The 18,664-nt window shown below is 46.9% G+C and overlaps 1 protein-coding gene across 1 annotated transcript in view; it reads left to right on the top strand.

The window, feature by feature from the left end:
- sptbn5 (spectrin, beta, non-erythrocytic 5) overlaps window positions 1-18,664 on the top strand; it is a 283,694-nt gene that overhangs the window by 221,815 nt on the left and 43,215 nt on the right. The window contains exons 53-58 of the mRNA XM_041214166.1: window positions 3,865-4,051; window positions 4,187-4,399; window positions 6,710-6,906; window positions 11,987-12,191; window positions 14,317-14,511; window positions 17,008-17,163. Of these exons, the coding sequence (XP_041070100.1) occupies window positions 3,865-4,051; window positions 4,187-4,399; window positions 6,710-6,906; window positions 11,987-12,191; window positions 14,317-14,511; window positions 17,008-17,163 (1,153 nt within the window). The remainder of the gene's footprint in view (window positions 1-3,864; window positions 4,052-4,186; window positions 4,400-6,709; window positions 6,907-11,986; window positions 12,192-14,316; window positions 14,512-17,007; window positions 17,164-18,664) is intronic.

The raw sequence follows: 18,664 nt of genomic DNA, 5'->3' as shown, positions 1-18,664 counted from the left end.
CAGATGCAAGGTGAGGATGTAGGACTGTCCTCACCGCACCTTGTCTTCATCCTGCACAAATCTTGTGGCTATGAGGGTCTCATGAGCGCACCTGCTTCGTCTGGCCAGTGCGATGACCTCATTGTCAGCATCTTTGCCTTCGAGGACCTTATCACCATCATCCCGTTTGATGTCATCTTCATCGGATGGGACGTGCCACTTTTCCAACTCCTCCTCAGCCAGCTACTCCCCCCAATGCAGCACCAGGTTGTGTAGCACGCAGCAAACTACGATGATGCGCAACACCCTTGGTGGACTGTATTGCAGTGCTCCACCTGACCTGTCAAGGCACCGGAATCTCACTTTCAAGATGCCTAACATTTACTCCAGCAAAGTCCAGGTTGCGGCATGAGCCTCGTTATACCGTTGCTTTGCTGTAGTCTGAGGCCACCGCATGGGCGTCATCAGCCACGTCCTCTGTGGGTAGCCCTTGTCCCCGAGAAGATAATCCTGCAGCCTCTGTGGACCCTAGAAGATGCCAGGCACTTGAGAACTGCTAAGGATGTAGGAGTCTTAGATGGTCCCTGGTATCGCGTGTAGACATGTAGGATGCATTTGTGTTGGTCGTATATCAGTTGAACATTCAGCGAGTGGAAGCCTTCGCAGTTGACTACTTGATGCCACAGAGATCTAAGCACCACGTGAATGCAGTCCATGGCACCCTGCACCTGTGTGAAACTTGAGATCTATGCAATCCCCAGCGCTCTTGCTTCCTGGTTTTCTTGATTCCGGTCAAAATACACAAAATTCTGTACCTTTCTGAAGATGGCATCTGTGACCTCCTGGATACACTTGTGTGTGGAGGCTTGCAAGATCCCGCACAGGTCACCTGTGGAGTCCTGGAAGGAGCCACTAGCATAAAAATTGCACCGCAGTCACTTTTATGGCCACTGGCAGTGGATGCCCTGCATGTCGCCATGGCGCCAAATCCTGCAGCAGGTGGCAAATGTGATCCACCATTTCTCTAGATGTGCACAGTTTTCGGCGACACTGGTTCTCAGTCATCTGCAGGAATGACAAACGCCGTCCATAGAACCTGGGTCTAGTGATGCACCTACAAGCAACAGCTCTCTGTGGATCTTGAGCTGCATGCCCAGCAGGTCCTGCTGCCCCTTCACCTTAAGGGAGGTGCCCCTTCCTTTGCAAAGGCAGGCGCCTCCACTGCACTCTTCTTCTTCTTCTCTGCTCCCTATAAGCCATGAGGCATACCGCCAAATCGCCAGGTTTCATGATCCTGATGTTCTCCTCATGCAGGATCAAAGAGAGAGATGCATGGGTTAGTATACTTGTCCTAGGAACTTCTCTTTGTTAAGTCTGATGGCCCCTTCACGCATGCAGGAGAGTGTTGGCCACCACTTGGATGGTCAGTGTATATTACGCTTCATGGCTGTCCAAAACCCCACCCGCCTCTGTCCCGCTCCACTTGACCAAGTGGCAGCAGCTTCAGCCACTGGACTGCATTCTGTGCTCTCAGCTCAGGCGCAGGCATTGGAACCATACATCCATAGAAAAGTTACGGTGCAGAAAGAGGCCGTTCAGCCCATCATGGCTGTGTCAACCAGAAAAGGATGAAAAAGGAACTAGCCGCTCATTTTAATCCCACTTTCCAGCACCTGGTCCGTAGCCTTGCAGGTTACAGCGCTTCAGATACAGATCCAAGTACCTTTTTAAATGAGTTGAGTGTTTCAGCCTCAACCACTGATTTGGCAGTGAATTCCAGACGCCCACCACTCTCTGCGTGAAAAAGTTTTCCTTCATGTTCCCTCTAATCCTTCTACCAATCAGCTTAACTCTATGCCCTTCGGTAATTGACCCCTCAGCTAGGGGAAACAAGTCTTTCCCGTCTACCCTGTCTAGGCCCCTCATAATTTTGTACACCTCAATTAGGTCATCCCTCAGCCTCCTCTGTTCTAAGGAAGATGACCCTAGCCTATCCAATTGTTCCTCATACCTGCAATTTTCAAGCCCTGGCAACTTTCTTGTAAATCTTCCTCGGTACTCTCTCCAGAGCAACTATGTCCTTCCTGAAATGTGGTGGCCAGAGCTGTACACAAAATTCCAGCTGTAGACTAACCAGCATTTTATACAGTTCCATCATTACGTCCCTGCTTTTGTATTCAATACCTCATCCAATAAAGGAAAGCATTCCATATTCTTTCTTTACTGCCTTAGCCACCTGCCCTGCCATCTTCAGGGACCTGTGGACATGCACTCCAAGGTCTCTCACTTCCTCAACCTCTCAATATCCTCCCATTTATTGAGTATTGTTTTGTTTGCCTTCACCAAATGCATTACCTCACACTTTTCCAGACTGAATTCCATTTGCCACTTTTCTGCCCACTCAACCAAACCGTTGAAATCATTCTGAAGACAACAGCTATCCCCTTCACTATCAACTACATGGCCAATTTTTGTGTCATCTGCAAATTTCCCAATCATACCTCCCACATTTATGTCCAAATCATTAATATTTACAGCAAACAGCAAGGGCCCCAACACTGAGCCCTGTGGAACATCAGTGGAAACCATTTTCCATTCCTAAAAACATCCATTCTCCTAACTGCGAGGATGCACTGTTAACTTGAACCATGAGGGACACTGGTCCAAACCTTAATAAAGATCTGGCAAGGGGCTCTGAGTGACTTCACCCATGACTGCGCCATGGCCATCTTTCACAGGGGGATTCTACAACTTGCCCATATGGCCAATTGTTCTGCTGCTCCCTAAAACTCACATTAATTTGCATTCTGAACCCGAGGAGCGAAAAGTTCCAGAGCACTTGGTGGCACTTTCATGCTTTTGCATTGCTTGACTGGGCAGAAAAGCTTCCAGGCCCAACTCCAAGCATGTCAATGGAGCTGCTGCTGAACGATCTCGGCTGTGGAAGAATGCTCACTTTTGACAAGATTTTCCAAGTGCGTGACCACTTCCTCACCCTCCCACCCCCTCCCCTCTCCCCACCCCTAGCATGTGCTTGTGCACTTCCTTCAGTCTATACTGCCTTATAACCAACCACCCCCCTCCCCACCCCGGCCTCACCTGCATTGGAGCCCCTGCCCCAGCACTGCACTGAAAGCCAGCCGGGAAAAAGCAATTTGCCTGTGCCCCCTACCGAATGCGCAGTGCCTCTTCCTTGATGTCCTACAGGTGATGCTCACATTGCGCAAGCATGCATGCACTCACCTCTTGAGTTCCCCTCGGAGCTCAGCTCACCAGGTGCACACCTTTTAAAGGCAGTTGTGAAGCACGCTGTTCTGAGGTTATGCCGAAGTGGACAGCAAATTTAACTTGGGGGGATGATTCTGGTGAGCAGGGCTTATAATGAGATGCTAAAGTATTGAAATTAGGTTCCAGGCATATGGCGGTGGGAAATATGGCCCGCTTTTCTTTGGGTGGCGCGGGCAATCACAAACTGGTTTCATGACAGCATAAAACTGATTTTTGGCCCTCTCACCATATTGTCCGCTCATGCCCACCATGATGCCTGCCGCCAACAGGACCACATGATTCCACCCTTTGTTCTGGAAAGTTACGCAGACTGATGTGAGACCACCTTCCACCCCCAACACATAGAAACCAACTACCTTTATCATTATTATGTACTTTACCCATCTCATTTTTGAATATTTCCACCACTGACTCTTCAAGTTTGTTTGGTAAATTTTCTGCCCCAATCACTTCTAATCCGTTCATCACTCTTCAGTTATCACCAGTGAAATCATTGAGGTCATGGCCCTCCTTTCATGAGCTCTGTCAGTTGCGTGGACTGCCTGAAGTGGAAGTGACTTCTTTGGTTATGATGAGTACCTATTGTCTGTTGCTCAGATACCAAGGACTGGGAGATCCGATCAAGGACAGGCGCAAGAATCTGGAGGACAATACACGGCTTTATCAACTGTTCCGGGATCTCGACGCGGGGCAGGCCTGGGTTCAGGAGAAGTTGCTGTTGGCTACATCCAAGGATGTCGGACAATCGCTGAACGCTGTACAGAGCTTGCAGAAGAAGCACCAGGTGAGTCACCTGAGGAAATCATTTGTTCAGGGGCAAAGGTCAGTCCGGGATGAGGGTGAGGCTCGGTCCTGGGACGAGGGTGAGGCTCGTTTAAGAAGTAACCAGTGCGCTTGTTGGATTCTGTTCTATGTGCAGGCTTTGGAGAATGAGATCAGCAACCATGATTCCCTGATAGATTCTGTAATCGAGACAGGACAGAGTCTCGTGAAGGGTGGGCACTTTGCTTCTCGAGAGATTTCAAAGCGACTGTGGGAGCTGAAGGATGCAGTGGAGACGCTGAAAGAGGAGGCAGAGAAGAGGAGCAAATTGCTAAGAGAGGAGCTTGCAGCACAGCTCTTTTTCTCTGAGGTAGGTGCTTGGTTATAACACTTGAGAAGCTCACTGCCTCACCTAGGGATCATCCACTGACAGTGGGCAAGAACATGGTAGATGGAATATAATGTGAGGTTATCCACTTTGGTATAAGGAACACATGTGCAGAGTATTTCCTAGATGGCAAAAGATTAGAAAATGTAGATGTACAAAGGGACCTGAGTGTCTTTGTCCATGAGTCATTAAAAGCTAACATGCAGGTTCAGCAGGCAATTAGGAAGGTTAATGGAATGTTAGCCTTTATTGCAAGAGGATTGGAGTACAGGGGTAGTGAAGTCTTGCTTCAATGTATAGAAGCTTGGTTAGACTGCACCTGGAGTACGGTGTGCAGTTTTAGTCCCCTTACCTCAGAAAGGATATTATTGCCAGAGAGGGAGTGCAACGAAGGTTCATCAGACTTGTTCTGGGGATGGCAGGACTGTCTTATGAAGAGAGGTTGGGGAAACTGGGATTGTGTTCTCTAGAGTTTCAAGGAATGAGAGGTGATCTCATTGAATCCTACAAAATACTTAAAGGAATAGTCAGGGTAGATGCAGGTAAGATGTTTCCCCTGGTTGGGGAGTCTAGAACCAGGCGACAATTTCAAAATAAGGGGGTAGCCGCTTAGGGCTGAGATGAGGAGAAATTTATTTACTCAGAGGGTTATGAATAACAAGCACAAGGAAGAACAAAGAAAAGTACAGCACAGGAACAGGCCCTTCAGCCCTCCAAGCCTGTGCTGATCATATTGCCTGTCAAACTAAAATATTTTGCACTTCCGGGGCCCATATCCCTCTATTCCTATCCTATTCATGGATTTGTCAAGCTGCCTCTTAAACACCACTATTGTACCTGCTTCCACCACCTCCTCTGGCAGCGAATTCCAGACACTCACTACCCTCTGCATAAAAAACTTGTCCCGCACATCTCCTCTAAAGTTTTCTCCTCTCACCTTAAATCTATGTCCCCTAGTAATTGACTCTTCCATCCTGGGAAAAAAGCTTCTCTATCTACTCTGTCCATGCCACTCATAATTTTGTAAACTTCTATCAAGTCGCCCCTCAATCTCCATCGCTCTAGTGAGAACAATCCGAGTTTCTCCAACCTCTCAAAGCTAATAACCTCCGGACCAGGCAGCATCTTGGTAAACCTAAGATCAAAGCAAAAAACTGCGGATGCTGGAAATCCAAAACAAAAATAAGAATACCTGGAAAAACTCAGCAGGTCTGACAGCATCTGCGGAGAGGAACACAGTTAACGTATCAGTCCGTATGACTCTTCAACAGAACTAAGGAAAAGTAGAAAAGAGGTGAAATATAAGCTGATTTGCAGGGGGGGGGGGGGGGGGCGGTGGGACACAAGTAGAGCTGGATAGAGGGCCAGTATAATCAAAAGATGTCATAGACAAAAGGACAAAGAGGTGTTGAAGGTGGTGATATTACCTAAAGGATGTGCTATTGGTGACATTAAGGGTAGAAAGCAGGACGAGCAAGGTACAGATAGCCCTGGTGGGGGTGGGGTGGGGGGAAGGGATTGAAATAGGCTAAAAGGTAGAGATAAAACAATGGATGGAAATACATTTAGAAATAATGGAAATAGGTGGGAAAAGAAAAATCTATATAAATTATTGGAAAAAACGGGGATCGGCAAGGGGGTGGGGATGGAGGAGAGAGTTCATGATCTAAAATTGTTGGACTCAATATTCAGTCCGGAAGGCTGTAAAGTGCGAATGGCAGAGCAGGCTGGATGGGCTAAGTGGCCTTCTCCTGTTCCTATGTTTCTAGGTCTCAAACCAAAGGACTTGCAACCATGTCAGTGACTGTGAGAATCAGATATCAGCAGGTAATCTAGTAAGCAAACAATGACCTGTGGTTAGCTCAATAAATGTCACTGCATGATGCAGATCCAAACAGTTCTCTCCCCCTTCTGATTTTCTGTATTCCCCTGCCGTTCAAGCACCCTCCTGCCACTCTGACAGAGCTGTCCTGCTGCAAGGCTTTGGCAGTGTTGCCCCTTTCAGCAGTTCGCTCTGTTTGATGGCTGTTCCTGTTATTCTCACCACCAGCTGTGCACAAGCCTCTGTGATCCAGACACTAATAAACCAATGTGGCAACTAAGTGCCTCCATCATTTGCAAAGGTCAGAGGAAGAGATAAGAGTTGACGATCAGGCCAAAGCCACCATATATGGCGAGACAAGTTACTGAGACTGCAGCCTGGTTTTTACAATGAATGTGCCTGATCTGTTTGTGTGATAGTCTGAATCAGTAAATGCTGCACTCTCACTGTTGATCTCTGCTCTCTGGCAGTTGTTGGAAGCTGAGTTATGGATGGAGGAGAGGAGACCACAGCTGGAGAACTCAGACTACAGGAAAGACGAGGAATCCACACAGGTGCTGCTCCGGAAGCTGGAAAATGTTGAGTTGGATCTGGTCAGTTACAAGTCCAGGATGCTCAAACTGAGGGAAACAGGGAATAATCTTTCCAGCATGAGCCACCCTGACAGGTACATCCCAGGAATTCTCCACAAGACCTTACAATGGAACATAAGAGACAGGAAACAGGTGGAGGATGCCATATCTGGGCTTCAGGAATGACAGAAAAGGAAATTTAAAGGGGCTCTGACCATGTCATGAATATCAAATAGAGAGAGTCAGAAAGAGAGCAGGAGAGTTTTGACATTGCACAGAGTAAAGTGAGGGAGAATGATAATGGGCAGTTAGATTAGCATTACTGACAAACAGGGGTCAGTTCAAATACCACTGTTTTCCTTGTTCCACCTGTCTGTAAACAGAAAGATTTTTTAATTATTTTTTTCAGAATAAGCGGTCGTATATTTTCCAAACCCCTCGGTTTTTGTGTGATCCATTCTTACTAATAATCCCACAGCAAACCTGAGTTAGGATTAACTCAAAAGGTTAATTTATTTTTATGCATTCAAAGCCCGCAAAAAGGAATGTTCACAACTTCCCATGCCGCATTCACACAGAAAAGGAAAGGATAGATGAAAGGAGTTTTACACTACAAGGACCACAGAAAAACTGAATGTTGGTTCATGTGAGTTCTAGAGGACCAAAGTCAGAGTCCTATGAGGAAGTCTTTCACGTAGGCATTCAATGGTCAGCTGGAGACCGGTGTTGTAAGATTTGCTTTTTCAGGTGGCGTTGATGTCGCATGGTGAAGTAGGCATGCAGAGATGGCGTCAATTCTGTAGGTAATGATACAAAATTTTCCAGTAGAGTCAGGTTAGATAGGCAGGTGGTCCAACCTGGACAGAGCTTGCTTCTGTGTGGCCTGCCAGCTGGTTGATAAACAGCAGACTGGATGCACAGCTCAGAAAGGTAATATTAAACTGCTCAAAAGGATGGAGTATTAGGTCATGTGACCTTCCTTCTCCACAGTGACTTCAACAAAGGGTGTTTATCCAGCGTCTGGAAATTTGACTTTGTTTTCAGGACTGATGATGTCTAGCCATTAAGAGTTGAAAGGATGCCATTTGTGTTGAGGATCTGGGATTTGGGAAGCTATTGTCTCAACAGACCCATGGACTCCACTAGCAAGGTTGGCTTTATAAAATGCAAGTGGCATTCCTGTAGCTCCATTTGAAATTGGCCTGTACAGTCCCAAATGGGTTTTTTAAATTCATTTATGGTATGTGAGCATCGCTGGCTAGGCTGGCATTTATTGCCCATCCCTAATTGCCCTTGCGAAGGTGGTGGCGAGCTACCTTCTTGAACTGCTGCAGTCCGTGTGGTGTAGGTATGCCCACAGTGCTGTTAGGAAGGGAGTTCCAGGATTTTGACCCAGCGACAGTGAAGGAACAGCGATATATTTCCAAGTCAGGATGGTGAGTGGCTTGGAGGGGAACTTCCAGGCAATGGTATTCCCATGTGTCTGCTGCTTTTGTCCTTCTAGATAGTAGTGGTCATGGGCTTGGAAGGTGCTGTCTAAGGAGGCTTTGTGAATTCTTGCAGTGCATCTTGTAGATGGTGCACACTGCCACTGTGCGTCAATGGCGGAGGAAGTGAATGTTTGTGGATGGGGTGCCAATCAAGCAGGTTGCTTTGTTCTGGATGGTGGCAAGCTTCTCAAGTGTTGTTGGAGCTGCACTCATCCAGGCAAGTGGAGAGTATTCCATCACACTCCTGACTTGTGCCTTGTAGATGGTGGACAGGTTTTGGGGAGTCAGGAGGTGAGTTACTTGTCGCAGGAAACCTAGCCTTTGACCTGCTCTTGTAGCCACAGTATTTACATGACTAGTCCAGTTCAGTTTCTAGTCAATGGAAAGCCCCAGGATGTTGATAGTGGAGGATTCAGCGATGGTGAAGACATTGAATGTCAAGGGGTGATGGTTAGATTCTCTTTCGTTGGAGGCAGTCATTGCCTGGCACTTGTGTGGAGTGAATGTTACTTGCCTCTTGTCAGCCCAAGCCTGGATATTCTCTGGGTCTTCCTGCATTTGGATATGGGCTGCTTCAGTATCTGAGGAGTCGCAAATGGTACTGAACATTGTGCAATCATCAGCGAACATCCCCACTTCTGAACTTATGATGGAAGGAAGGTCATTGATGAAGCAGCTGAAGATGGTTGGGCCTAAGACACTTACGACTCCAACCAGCGGAGAGTTTTCCCCTTGATTCCCATTGACTGCAGTTTTGCTAGGGCACCTTGATGCCACATTTGGTCAAATGCTACCTTGATGTCAAGGATACTCACTCTCACCTCACCTCGGGAGTTCAGCTCTTTTATCCATGTTTGAACCAAGGCTGTAATGAGGTCAGGAGCTGAGTGGCCTTGGTGGAACCCAAACTGAGCGTCAGTGAGCAGGTTATTGTTAAGCAAGTGCTGCTTGATAGCAGAGCTGATGACTCCTTCCATCACTTTACTGATGATGGAGAGTAGACTAATGGGGTGGTAATTGGCCAGGTTGGATTTGACCTGCTTTTTGTGTACAGGACATACCTGGGCAATTTTTCATATTGCTGGGTAGATGCCAGTGTTGTAGCTGTACTGGAACAGCTTGGCTAGGAATGTAGCAAGTTCTGGAGCACAAGTCTTCAGTACCATTGCCGGAATATTGTCAGGGTCCATAGCCTTTGCAGTGCCTTCAGCCGTTTCTTGATATCACATGGAGTGAGTTGAATTAGCTGAAGACTGGCATCTGTGATGCAGGGGACCTCCAGAGGAGACTGAGGTAGATACTTGGCACTTCTGGCTGCAGATTGTTGCCAATGCTTCAGCCTTATCTTTTGCACTGATGTGCTGGCCTCCCCCATCATTGAGGCTGGGGATATTTGTGGAGCTTCCTCCTCCAGTGAGCTGTTTAATTGCCCACCACCACTTATGATTAGGTGTGGCAGGACTGCAGAGCTTAAATCTGACCCATTGGTTGTGGAATCACTTAGCTCTGTCTTTGCTTATGCTGTTGGCATGCAAGTAGTCCTTTGTTGTAACTTCACCAGGTTGACACATCATTTTTATATATGTCTGGTGCTGCTCCTGGCATGCCCTCTTGCACTCTTCATTGAACCAAGGTTGCTGGTAATCGTAGAGTGGGAGATATGCCAGGCCATGAGGTTACAGATTGTGATTGAGTACAATTCTGCTGCTGCTGATGGCCCACAGCACCTCATGGTGGCCCAGTTTTGAGTTGCTAGATCCGTTCAAAACATATCCCATTTCGCACAGTGGTAGTGCCACACAACACTATGGAGGGTATCCTCAATGTGAAGACTGGACTTTGTCTCCTTGACATTCTCACTCTTCCTCACCAACCTGCCTGCCACAGAAGCATCTGTTCATGACAGTATTGATAGGAATGACCATCGCACACACCTTGTAGAGATGAAGTCCAAAATTTCAACATTACGCATGCTATTAAGTTCAGTGGTGAGTCTTGGGATGAAGTCCAACCGTCAACGTTAAATGCATTTGGCGCAAGCTTTGGTCAGAATATGTGTATAATTTTCATGGGCTTACCTGCAGTGAAAATGCAGCTGATACAAATGAGATTGTTTACCTTTCTCGTAATGTGGGTTTTGATGAAGTTGATGCAGGTGATACGGGGAAGCTGTTGAAATCTCAAAATGAAGCATTATCAGATGAAGATCTGATGCAATCAGAGAAGATGAAAGCAAGTTTGGGGAGGATGATGATGATAGAGATAATGAAGAAACACAAGTTACTAAAACAAAAACAAAAATACCTGGAAAAACTCAGCAGGTCTGGCAGCAGCTGCAGAGAGGAACACAGTTAACGTTTCGAGTCCGAATGACCCTTCAACAGAACTAAGTAAAAATAGAAAAGAGGTGAAATATAAGTTGGTTTAGGGTGGGGGTGGGGGGGCGGGGGGGGGGGGTGGTTTTGCGGGTGGGACAAGACTCGAATAGGTCATTCAGACTTGAAACGTTAACTGTATTCCTCTCCACAGATGCTGCCAGACCTGCTGAGTTTTTCCAGGTATTTTTGTTTTTGTTTTGGATTTCCAGCATGCGCAGTTTTTTTGCTTTTAACAAAAGTTACTAGTCAAATTACAATAAATAAATTAAGCAAGTTATTCATTTTAGCTGATGAGATGCAGTATATTATTCAAGATATGGACTCCATGGTAAATCTTAGCTTCAGTGTTTGCCGTGACTTGGATAAATCCATTGAATGTTACACAGCAATCTACAGGAAATGGTGGAAATTTGCTAAGCCGACTAGGATGAACCAGTTTTTCAAGAAAAGTCAATCAACTGCGAGCATCTCCATCAGCTCCTTTAGTTACTGCTACCGAGTCCAATAATGATAAGTCTTCTACAGGCTCAGGCAGCTAATCTTCAATCTCCACCTTACTTTAGATGCCAGTAAAACAAGTTTCATAATATTTTGTCACTTACTCATGTGTTTCTGTGTTTTATCAATTTATTAAATACATTAAATGCATAAAAATAGTTCTTCAAGCTAGAAATTATAGGTCACGAACAAAACCCACCTTTATTATATGCCTTCTTATGGGAAAGTTATTTTCATTTAGCACAATTTTGTTTAGCATGCTGTTAAACAAGAGTTAGCTGTACTTGCAATGGAAGTAGTACAGTGAAGGGTCACTAGGTTAGTTCCTGGAATGAAGACGGTTGTCCTAATGATGAGAGGTTGAGTAAATTGGGCCTATACTCTCTGGAGTTTAGAAGAATGAGAGGTGATCTCATTGAAGCATACAAGATTCTAAAGCGGCTTGTTAGGGTAGACACAGAAGTAGTCCCGCCTGGTTGGGGAATCCAGAACACGTGGGCAGAGTCTCAGAATAAAGGGACAATTATTTAGGACTGAGATGAGGAAAAATTACTTCACTCAAAGAGTTGTAAATGATTGATTATATTTAAGGCTACGATGGACGGATTATTGGTCTCTGAAGGAATCAAAGGATATGAGAAGTGGACAGGAGTGGAGTTGAAGCTGAAGATCAGCCATAATTGTACTGAATGGTGGAGCAGGCTGGATGTGCCATATGGTCTATTCCTGCTCCTATTTCTGATGTTATGTTCTTATCGTGAATTTTGGTGATATTTACCAGATTTCTGGTTGTTCCAATCTCCTTATAGGCACACCATTTTGAAGCGGCTCCAGAATGTGGAGACTGAGTATGAGGCGCTCCTGCGGTTAGTGGAAACCCTGCAGAAGAAGCTGGTGGACCAATACCAACTCTATCAGTTTGAACGAGAGGTACAGGAAGTGGCCACATGGCTGTCCAGTAAGCAGCGCCTGGCAGATTCCCAGGACTATGGTCAAGACCTGGAAGATGTGGAGGTAAAAGGTGGAGCATTTCTAATCCTGTTCAGCCCTGATGACAGAAATCCAGACACATGAGACCAAAAAATGATTATAGTAGTTCTTATTAATGATGTGTACTCCATTATATAATATTATCTTGCATTGAATTCTTCTATTCTGTGTAAATTATACTCAATCAGCAATCCCCCGGTGCGTTGCAGGAGAAATGCATTCCTTCTCAGAGGGACCAGTATCACAAAGCAAAGACTGTGGATTTTTTTTTGTATATTCGTTCATGGGATGTGGGCATTTATTGCCCATCCCTAATTGCCCTTGTTCCAAGGGCATTTAAGAGTCAACCACATTGCTGTGGGTCTGGAGTCACATGTAGGCCAGACCAGGTAAGGACAGCAGATTTCCTTCCATAAAGAGCATTAGTGAACCAGATGGGTTTTTGTGACAATCAACAATGGTTTCATGGTCATCATCAGACTTTTGATTTGACCAGATTTTTGTTAGATTCAAATCTCGCCATCTGCCTCGGTGGGATTTGAACCAGGGTCCCTGGAGGATTACTCGGGATCTCTGGAATACTAGTCCAGTAACAATATCACTCTGCTACTGCCTCTCCTCACCTCAAGAAGAATGAAGAGAGAGTTAAGAGAAATGTTTTCTCATAGAGGATTATTAGAACAGGAAATGCTTTCCCACATCGGACCATTGAGACATGTACTGTAACCTCACACAGAGGGAATTTGATAAATATTTGGAAAAAGAATGTAAAAGTATATAGAGAAAGGACATGGAAATGGAGTTAGGATGGACAGTATTGATGAAGAGGTAGATAAGAGCTAAAATATTGGGACTAAGAGTAGAAATACAAGGGCTGAGAGTAAGGGTACAGACGGTGGAGCTGAGAGTAGAGAGACAGACACTGGGGTTGAGAGGAGGGGGACAGACACTGACTGAGAAGAGGGGACAGGCACCAGGGCTGGGAGGAGGGGACAGGCACCAGGGCTGGGAGGAGAGGACAGGCACCAGGGCTGGGAGGAGAGGACAGGCACCAGGGCTGGGAGGAGAGGACAGGCACCAGGGCTGGGAGGAGGGGACAGGCACCAGGGCTGGGAGGAGGGGACAGGCACCAGGGCTGGGAGGAGGGGACAGGCACCAGGGCTGGGAGGAGGGGACAGGCACCAGGGCTGGGAGGAGGGGACAGGCACCAGGGCTGGGAGAAAGGGACAGGCACCAGGGCTGGGAGGAGGGGACAGGCACCAGGGCTGGGAGGAGGGGACAGGCACCAGGGCTGGGAGGAGGGGACAGGCACCAGGGCTGGGAGGAGGGGACAGGCACCAGGGCTGGGAGGAGGGGACAGGCACCAGGGCTGGGAGGAGGGGACAGGCACCAGGGCTGGGAGGAGGGGACAGGCACCAGGGCTGGGAGGAGGGGACAGGCACCAGGGCTGGGAGGAGGGGACAGGCACCAGGGCTGGGAGGAGGGGACAGGCACCAGGGCTGGGCGGAGGGGACAGGCACCAGGGCTGGGCGGAGGGGACAGGCACCAGGGCTGGGAGGAGGGGACAGGCACCAGGGCTGGGAGGAGGGGACAGGCACCAGGGCTGGGAGGAGGGGACAGGCACCAGGGCTGGGAGGAGGGGACAGGCACCAGGGCTGGGAGGAGGGGACAGGCACCAGGGCTGGGAGGAGGGGACAGGCACCAGGGCTGGGAGGAGGGGACAGGCACCAGGGCTGGGAGGAGGGGACAGGCACCAGGGCTGGGAGGAGGGGACAGGCATTGAGGCTAAGTGGAGGGAGACAGAGTAGGGACAAGTACTGGGGCTGCATCTGCTCTGAGAATTCCTGATGCCACAGCGAGAGTTATGGAAGAATTTATCTCCTGTCCCTCACTGTGATGAACACTTTGCGAGCACAACTGTTAAAGGCAAATGATAGTGAGGTTTTTTATGCAAGGATCTGGAGGTGGCATGATGTGAGCAGTTGGAAGACTTCTGTTTATCATGCTGATGTTTCAGGATATACTATAAACAGAATTAAAACCAAGGGCTAGAATTTCAATAGACTGGGGATGTCAAGAGCAGGGACTGGGCTCTCAGATACCATGCCTTCGCAGTTAATGATCTGTCTCTGCCTCCTTCATTCCTCAGCTATTGCAGAAGAAGTTTGAAAACTTGGAGCAGGAGCTAAGTACCCTGGGTCAGCACAAGATGTCCACATTTCATGAACTGGTGAAATCATTGAGAAAACAGTCTCACAGTTTTATGACAGAGATTGTGGATCAGGCCAATGAGATGAACAAGCAGTGGGACACACTGCAACAAGCTGTCAAAAATCGAGCAGAGGTGAGGGGCAGTCTGGTGAGGAATTGAATTCAAGAGTACCCAAGTGAGGTATTTGAATCCACAGCAGACATAGGTTATACATTCATGCTCAACAGAGCCTCCCGATGAGTGTGTCTGCATGTGGGTGCGAGTGTGTCTGTATGGGGTGCAAGTGTGCCTGGGTGTGAGTTCAGTCCTTGTTGTTGGACTGCTTTCCTGCTCTATTTTTTTCATTACTATTCCTTAAACTGAGTCATCAGTTGTACCATCCACTGAATCATAACTTTATCTTTAACAAGCCCATGTTACGCAATTCGATATGAATACTCAGTCAAATCATACAACACAATTCCATATGATGATATGATTCTTTAGTATTGAGTTCACAATTCACTGTAAGAGCACACAATTCTAGCCTGACTGCAGCAAACACTGGCTTATTGAAAACAATTAGACCATCAATTCTACTTCTGATCTCTACATTGCACGCATTCCAACAAAAACTATATACATAAAAAGACACGGTGCATACTTCAGATAACATGGAGCCAAGAAGATACACTTATGTTCATCTCAATTTCTCCCAGTGATTCTGTTACTTTGGTTATATGGTCCACTTAAGCCCATCAATCACTTTATTACTATAAATTGCGCCCAAACCAACATTCTCACACCCTTCACAAAGCATCAGGATTCAGCTGATCTGAAAGATGTTTAAGTTTATGGCGTGTTAATCCCACAAACAACCCCAAGACATTGAGATACATGGGTAGTGCGAACACACATTCCATACCGGATAGTAAGTGTCTCTGGATGTAAATGTGAGAATTTCCCACACCTATTAGAGCAATCCCCAGTCAATTATAATTTCCTGGACCTGAATGAAACCACTGGTTATCCTCCCACTCATTGCTTGTAACCTGGAGACAATCCTACTCCCCAACCCCAGAAGGAAAGTAAAATCTAAATGTGGAAACGCATCTTGTTGGACTGAGCCTGGTCTATGATCTACGTTCGATTGGGTTCTCCCAGTGAGTAACCTTCTGTTACTTCCTGCTGAGACCACTGTTAAAGTTACAGTCGATCCCAATGACGTCACTGAGATCATCCACCAATTAAGGAGAATCCTGCTAGCTTTGGGAAGTTGTGCTTTTGGGAATAAAGAGGCACATCAGTCAAAGAGGACTTCAACAAATTAATCTCATGTGATTGATTCTCATTTGCTGGAGAGGCTGGATAGGTCTCATTCAGCAATGGTATCAGGAGCCCATCCCTCTAAAGTCTTTGCCAGGAGGTTATTGAAATCATGGTCTACAGCTCCCCTCAGTGGTGCAATGGGTGACTGCAGTCTTAGTGTGGTGTCGGTTACATAAGTGCCTTTCACAACCTCAGACAATCCCAAAGTACATGACAACCACTGAAGGGAATTTGAAGTGTAGTCACTCTAGGAAGTGCAGCACACAGCAGGATCTCAAAACAATAATGTGATAATGGCCAGATAATCTGTTCTAGTGGTGTTGCTTGAGGACTATAAGTATTGGCCAGGACACTGGGAGAATTCCCCTGCTCTTCTTGGAATACATTCACTTGAGAGGGCAGACAAGCACTTGGTTTAACATCTCATTGAAAGACAGATGATTGCAGGTTCTCTAGCCAGATTCTGCTGCACCAGCCAACTTCGAGTGGTTCAAGAGGCAGGGAAAGAATCAGAAATTAAAATAGAAAATGTTGGAAATACTCGGCAGGGAAAGGATCAGCTTGCATTTATATAACTTATTCCACCCTTAGCATGGCCAATTCATTACTTTCCAAAGCGTGATTGCTGTTTCTTTTATGGGCAAACTGTACATAGGAAGATCCCACATAGAGCTCAGAGATCCATTATCAGTTACTGTGTTTGTGTGGTTTGGGTTGAGAGAGAAATGCTGACCAGCACACTGGGAGAACTCCAAATCATGCCGTGCATTCAGTAAATGTTGGTCTAGATTGGTGGGACAGGCTGACAAACTCTTTAACATCCTTTTAAAAAAAGTACAATACTCCTTGACAGTGCAGCACTCCTTCATTACTGCTCTGGAGTGTCAGCCTGGATCATATGTCCTGGAGTGGGGCTTAAACCCATGAACATCTGAATGGGAGAAATAAGCCAGGAAGCCTGTTCCTTGTTACTATCAAGCAGTCTCTGGTGCACAAATGGACAGTGCATCATATTCGACTGTGATGCTCTCCATAATAATGCAGCCCAGAGCAGTCAGCTGATAGTCATTGACAAGTTTCAGATGTGAATGTTAGCTTCCTGGGCATGTTAATCTGGCACTAAACCCCAACACTGAGTCAGGAGAGGAGGGGAAGAAATGAATGGGGATAGGGATGGAAAGTTGGGGTGCGGTCTTTCCCCTCTGTTGTCTCACAATGGTGAGATTATTCTGGCTGGCAGTTATTAGTAAGGGATCGGATAACTGCCCACTCTGGGTGGAAGGGACTACAATCTTAACTGACTTTGCACCCTCTCTCCAGAATCTGAGAGCGGCACACCAGGTTCACCGATTTGACTACGATGTGTCTGAGCTGAAGGCCTGGATCCAGGAGAAGGACAGCACACTGGGCACTGATGACTATGGCCACGATTTAAATCAGGTGCAGACATTGCTACGGCAACATGAAGGCGTAGAGGTAAGACATGGACACTAGAAACTGCATTTAGCCATTCTGTCAGGAGAGCCAATCCACCAGGGGGCCACTCTGCCAATGGGGATCAGGGAGCCAATGAGACCACTGAGCCAATGTGGCCCTCTGCTGGAGGTGGAGGAGGGCCACTCTGCTGGGGGAGGGTGGTGATGAGAGAGTGCCAGGGAGCCAATGAGGGCACTCTGTCAGGGAGGGTGAGGGGTGCCACTCTACCAGGTGGGGGAGGATATTCTGCCAATGGGGTCCACTCTGCTGAAGGGGCGCTCCGCCAATGGGGTCCACTCTGCTGAAGGGGACACTCTGGTAATGGGGGCCACTCTGCTGAAGGGGCGCTCTGCCAATGGGGGCCACTCTGCTGAAGGGGACACTCTGGTAATGGGGGCCACTCTGCTGAAGGGGCGCTCTGCCAATGGGGGCCACTCTGCTGAAGGGGTGCTCCGCCAATGGGGGCCACTCTGCTGAAGGGGCAACTCTTCGAGGGGGACACTGCACCCAGGGGACCACTTTGCAATGGGCTCCACCCCTTCCCAAGGCGTGATCAAAATTTCCAACTAAATTCAGTACCAGTTAGCTTGCAGAGTGTGATTTCACCCAGAATGGCAACAAGAATGGACCATCTGTTACTTTACAATAAATTGAATAGTAGGAAGTAAATGTCTGTCACTGGAAAACTACATTCCATTCATATGTTCAATGTAAAGTAAATGAGCATGTTGGATGAAGGAATAGAGAGTTGTGTATCTAAGTTACTGACAACACTAAGTTTTATGTGTTACAATAACTAGTGTAGCTCGGAGCAGAAAGTTGGAAAGGCATATTGATTCAGTGAGTGTCTGATGGAGTTTAATGTGGGGATGTGTAAAATCTTCCACTTTGAAGCAAAGAGACCTAGGTCAGATTACTTCCTAACTGGTCAGAAACTAGGAACTGGGAATGAGCAGAGAGATTTAAGACTGTACAAAGAATAATTAAAATGTTAATGAAATCATAGAATGTTGCAGCGCAGCAGGAGGAAATTCAGCCCATCATGCCTGTGGGTTCTTTGCGAGAGCTTTCCATTTATTCCTGTTCCTCTGCTCTTTCTTCATAGCTCTGTGATCTTCCTCCCATCCCATTCCTCTGCTCTTTCTTCATAGCTCTGTGATCTTCCTCCCATCCCATTCCTCTGCTCTTTCTTCATAGCTCTGTAATCTTCCTCCCATCCCATTCCTCTGCTCTTTCTTCATAGCTCTGTAATCTTCCTCCCATCCCATTCCTCTGCTCTTTCTTCATAGCTCTGTAATCTTCCTCCCATCCCATTCCTCTGCTCTTTCTTCATAGCTCTGTAATCTTCCTCCCATCCCATTCCTCTGCTCTTTCTTCATAGCTCTGTAATCTTCCTCCCATCCCATTCCTCTGCTCTTTCTTCATAGCTCTGTAATCTTCCTCCCATCCCATTCCTCTGCTCTTTCTTCATAGCTCTGTAATCTTCTTCCCTTTAAGTATT

The sequence above is a fragment of the Carcharodon carcharias genome, chromosome 20 (assembly GCF_017639515.1).
Source record: "Carcharodon carcharias isolate sCarCar2 chromosome 20, sCarCar2.pri, whole genome shotgun sequence".
NCBI lineage: Eukaryota > Metazoa > Chordata > Chondrichthyes > Lamniformes > Lamnidae > Carcharodon > Carcharodon carcharias.
This window is presented reverse-complemented; position numbering and strand designations above follow the sequence as displayed.